Raw genomic sequence first — 5,050 nt, forward strand, 5'->3', positions numbered from 1 at the left:
TTCTATATACTATACTATATAATAAATACTATACACTATTATGTTCTATTTAACCGTTAAATTAATTCCATTACCTACACCACCTTGACAGCCACTTCCATTCAATTATTACATCTACTATTTTAACTTTGCCTTTCTCCTCTCCCATTCCCTTTAACCCAAAAAAGAGAACAACCCAATTCGTTCTCCTTTCAAAATTTCTTCTTTATCTCTTTGTCATCATAGCTCATGTGCTCTCATCCTGGATATCTTTTATCAAAAGGTGAGTTGGCTAACCATTTCTTTTCCATGTCATATCTCTTTTCGCGATTTTCTCCGGCCAAGCAATCTCTTTTTTTCCTGGCCGTTTCTGACTTTTTTCCAACGAGATTGGTGATACCTTCAAGATAGTTTGTTACCCAGTCTCCCACAAACATCGTTTCAGTCTTGCTGGGTAGCTCGTGCTTGCTTGCTTGATACTGGGTATGATGATTAACACTGTTTTTGCTTTGGCACCATTCATTCGCTCAGCTTTTCTTCGTTGTTTATGACTGGAATGACTTTGCTGGCTAATGGAGACATTACTCTTCCTCGTGCGCTCCGTTTATGTTTCAGGGAACATGTCTACCTTTTTCCTCTCGGGAGTTGCATGCAGATTAATTTTTTTTGTGTGGACTCGTGCTTGGTGCGTCTCTCTCCTTCGTGATATAAGCGTATGCTGTAGAGATTATGATATGTGATTCATGGACAACTTATTGTAGTAACCACGAATTTTACTTTCAGGCAATGGTTGCTCTTCCCCGCATTTTTTATAGTGAATTTCGGGCTGAATTGCCAGATGAGGTTAGATTTGTTGATTTCTCGGGTCGTTAATTCACCATGCTGCTCCAGAAGACTCCTTCTCTTTGTCTAATAGTGGGCAGATTGACTCAATTAATTAATGCCTTTAGCATCAAGGGAAGATGTTGGTTCTTTATGGCCTATGTTGGTAATGCCGAGTTCGTTATTTTTCATGTGCTAGATGCAAATGCACGTTTCCCATATGCGGGAGTATCCTCGGACGAGCCTTTTGCTGTAGCTGAACTATTAGGGAATATTTATAATTTTGCCGCTTATTTTGTGCCTGCTTTGGGTAATGATGAGGATTTGTTGCTACCAGATTCATTCCACTCTAATTTGGCTTCAGCAATATATCCCAATGGTGATACATATACCATCCAATTTGCATCTACCACACAAAATTTGCCCACGCTATCATTGCTTCTGGAGATGTATTTGACTTTTGTTACTGCATTTGCTGTAATGCCTCTTGATTATCGTGCCTTCACTTCAATGATTGGTCATTATTCAGTTGCGTACCCCGGAGTACTACTCAGCTTGCTACCAAACCGTGAGGCTGTTGTAGTCGACAAAAAGATTACAAAATACCAAGCTGACGAGTATATTCTTGTGAAAATTTAATCAGTGGTCCCGTGTTTGTGTGTTTGGTTTATATTGATTTTCATCCTTGATGTTTACATCTAGGTAGTCACAATCTCTTATTCATTCTTAGACGATTTTGTCTCATTTGTTTTGTAGACCCTCCTAATCAGTTTTATTCAAAGGGATTTCCGGATTAGACCTGATCAAGTCGACGTTGTTGATGATGCCGGTGTGTGTTACAAGGTCGATGTTCGCTCCAAGCCCAGTCGGCCCCAATAGTGTTATTTTGGTAGGGACTAGAGGCCTTTTAGTCAGCAGCACATGCTTCGAACGGGGAGCATCATTAGGCTAATGGTTTATTCGCTCAAGAACTGACGTGTACATTGTCATGTCCTATGTATTTGATGTTTTGTTCGCTAAAACCGTATTCTGTGTTTCCACCATCAAATATCGAACTTAGTGTTTCAGAATTGTGTCAATTTAATTTTCATATGTTATCCACGTTAAGTCATGAATATATAAATTTATATTTTACTGGCCGCGAGGCTATAGCTAAGATGACATTTATCCACATCCAGTATAATGTCCCTTCGTTTTTAAACATACGTTTGGAAAATGCTATCTATTCAATCGGATGTGATTCTGTTGCATTAATGGTAAAAAATATTTGATTGTTTTTACCGATTTATATCGTAAGCATCATATTATATAAGTACATAGATTTTAGGGTTTTTCTTTTATACTTTTTATTTATCAGATACTCCTCCCCATTATGGTACAGGAAAATTAGATCAATAATACTCTTCACAACGTTTGGATCCTTCTGAATAATATATTTCTCTCTTCACGGTTGCATGCATCTCGACTTCTCGCGTTTTAGCACGTTCTTTGTACTCAAGACTACAGTTATTTGATTTTAACGATTTAATCATGGACCTAACAAAAAAGGTGAAACCATGCCAAAATAATGTATATTGTGTTAACTTTTTGTGTTAACTAATGTTAATTTTATTCATTTTTAACTAAAAAAAATGATTCTTTTAAAATAACCCATTAACACAATTTTTTTTCATATTAAAGTTTGCTTATCAAAATACCATTTAACAAATTATTTTTTTATTGATTAAATTGCATTGTTTACAAATTAAATAATTATTATATTTTACTAATGTTAATTTTATTCATTTTTAACTAAAAAAAATGATTCTTTTAAAATAACCCATTAACACAATTTTTTTTCATATTAAAGTTTGCTTATCAAAATACCATTTAACAAATTATTTTTTTATTGATTAAATTGCATTTTTGACAAGATTAAATAATTATTATATTTTCTTCTTAAATATCCTTCAATAATTTTTAAATTATTAACTTATAATTTTACCAATTTTGTTTTTTTACAATTAATTTTTCCATATGTATGTATTATTTTTACATGAGATCAAAAAAACATATATACATTAATTGTTCTACATATTAACAGGGGTCAGATTTTTTATTTCAGTGTTAAAATAACGTATATCGATATCAACCAATTAATAGTAGAATCTTAAAAAAAAATATTTGCAAAATTTGGTTAAATCACCATTTATTAAAATTTTCTTTTTTATAATTCCATTGACAGAGAGTGTTAGTATTTTATTCACATGTTGCCATATAGGACAGCCGTGTTCGACTAACTCACTCAGTATTCAGGCTGTCTGGCTTGCACCTAGAAGAGCGAAGTCCTTTTTGGTTATGACCTTTGCTCTCTCGAATAATTCATTTCATCTTTGAGTAATTACCTCAGCCTTATTATGTAGAATAATAAGGAGCATTTTCTTGGATTTTAAAAAATAATCCACCTGATGCGACAAAAAAAACTTTCGTCAAAGGACATTCACACAGCTCACCTTTCGTGACTATCCCAACACACTGTTAACTCTTCCTGCACAGTGTGCGTTCATCACTCTGAATCAATAGCTGTGTGGCTAAATCCTACATTCAATGTATACAACGCTGGGTTTTGACCGCCTTGTCCCAATTCTGCAAGGTTTGCTATAACCGGGCCTGCTTCACGTACTTTTTGGCTCCTTGCTCAGAGAACGAAAAAATCAAACCCGAGTTTCGGTAATTTGTTAGCGTTACCCCTTTCCCACAATATCTTCAGACCCAAGTTTATTTAATAAGTTATGCACATGCATGTGAATATATCTGTTTTAGCCATTTAGCCGCTGCAAACATTGTAATCGAGATGGGTAGTACATGCGTAATAACAACACCCATATTATAATAACACCCATATTATTGCTCGGTCAAATTAAATGGCTAACATTCAAATTGTATCTCAAGTCAAGGTTTCAACTGTTTCGTTCAAGGGTTAATTTAATTTTTTTAGCACCGTCAGACGATGCGGACCGCCGTCTGGTTCGCAATGAGGTATATGGTCCTTGGTTAATGCTAGGACCTCCTGCCCTATAAATTCTCCTCTACCTTGCATCATGCTTCCCACACTTACTTGCTCTGCATCTTTTATACTAGTCCGTTTTATATCGTCGCTTTCTTCTGTCTCTAATGTTTATTGTGATTGCTATAGATACATGTTTGAAAGCTTTGCCTTTACTGCCTTAGATATAATCGTTATCAGGCATGACATAATTCTTAACTAAGTCCTTGAGATTTTAGCATATTTTTTCAGTTTTCGTGGTTCTTACGTCGTCATTTTCTTAAGATATTGTTAGTATCCTTTTGTCTTTTTTTGTGGCACCTTTATGACAAATTCAACTTTTATATGTGTGTGATTTATTTTCTTTAATTATAGTAGGCGTAAAACGTCTATATATATCGTATATGTTACAAAATTTGCAGTTTCTTCTTATATGTTTATTTCTAGATGTGTACCTGTATATATAGATTGTCATATGTCATGTGTGTGTGTGTGTGTGTGTGTGTGTGTGTGTGTGTGCATATTTCTCAATTTCTATGAATCTCCTCAGTAAATCTTCCCAGTGCAGAAAATGGTTTTCGATTTTCTCTAGCGAATTTTTTCCCATGTGATTTTCTTAACGCCATTGCTTCTTAACCTTGCCCCACATCCATGAGAATCTGTATTTCTAGGTACGTGTTTCAAAGTGGGTAAAGGAGAATAATGCATACTAGGTAAGATGTCATGAGTTTATAATTGTTATTATTCCCAAAGTGTTTGTCATCCATTTCATTTTTTTTGCATGTGATGCGTATAAACATGTGGCACACTATTGTTATTGTTGCTTTGTTGAGTTAGTCTTGCGATTTCTGCATATCTCTTTTAATCGCAGCACAAGTGTTTAACAGATTTTGCCTGGATTATGAGTAAACCCTTCACTGATTATGAGTAAATATTGTATATTATATATTATATACTTATATACTTATATACTTATATACTTATATACTTATACTTATACGTATGCCTCTAATTACCACGATAATCATTTTGTGTTCGTCTTTCTCCGATTATTTTAATAGATACAATCATTGTTAGGCAAATAATGAAACATTAATTGATGATTGCTGTTATCAAAAAGGAAGTTAATAATTGGCGTCATTCTTATGATATGCATAATCGGTGTTAAATTTATTTTCGCTTTCTTTGTTCCGCCCTCCATGTGGATTGTGTTTTTTGTGTGTG

At 34.2% G+C, this 5,050-nt stretch overlaps 1 protein-coding gene across 1 annotated transcript; it reads left to right on the forward strand.

Moving 5' to 3' along the window:
• Positions 89-1,508, forward strand: LOC110267563. Its single transcript, XM_021113253.1, has 2 exons — positions 89-262; positions 595-1,508. The coding sequence occupies exon 2, from the start codon at positions 859-861 to the stop codon at positions 1,438-1,440; it is 582 nt and encodes a 193-aa protein (XP_020968912.1). The 5' UTR covers positions 89-262; positions 595-858; the 3' UTR covers positions 1,441-1,508.

This window comes from Arachis ipaensis, chromosome B02 (genome assembly GCF_000816755.2).
Source record: "Arachis ipaensis cultivar K30076 chromosome B02, Araip1.1, whole genome shotgun sequence".
NCBI classification, from domain to species: domain Eukaryota; kingdom Viridiplantae; phylum Streptophyta; class Magnoliopsida; order Fabales; family Fabaceae; genus Arachis; species Arachis ipaensis.

Bases quoted from the DNA above. Each gene is read 5' to 3' on its own strand.
- LOC110267563 (XM_021113253.1), top strand. From the start codon at position 859: ATGCTGCTCCAGAAGACTCCTTCTCTTTGTCTAATAGTGGGCAGATTG.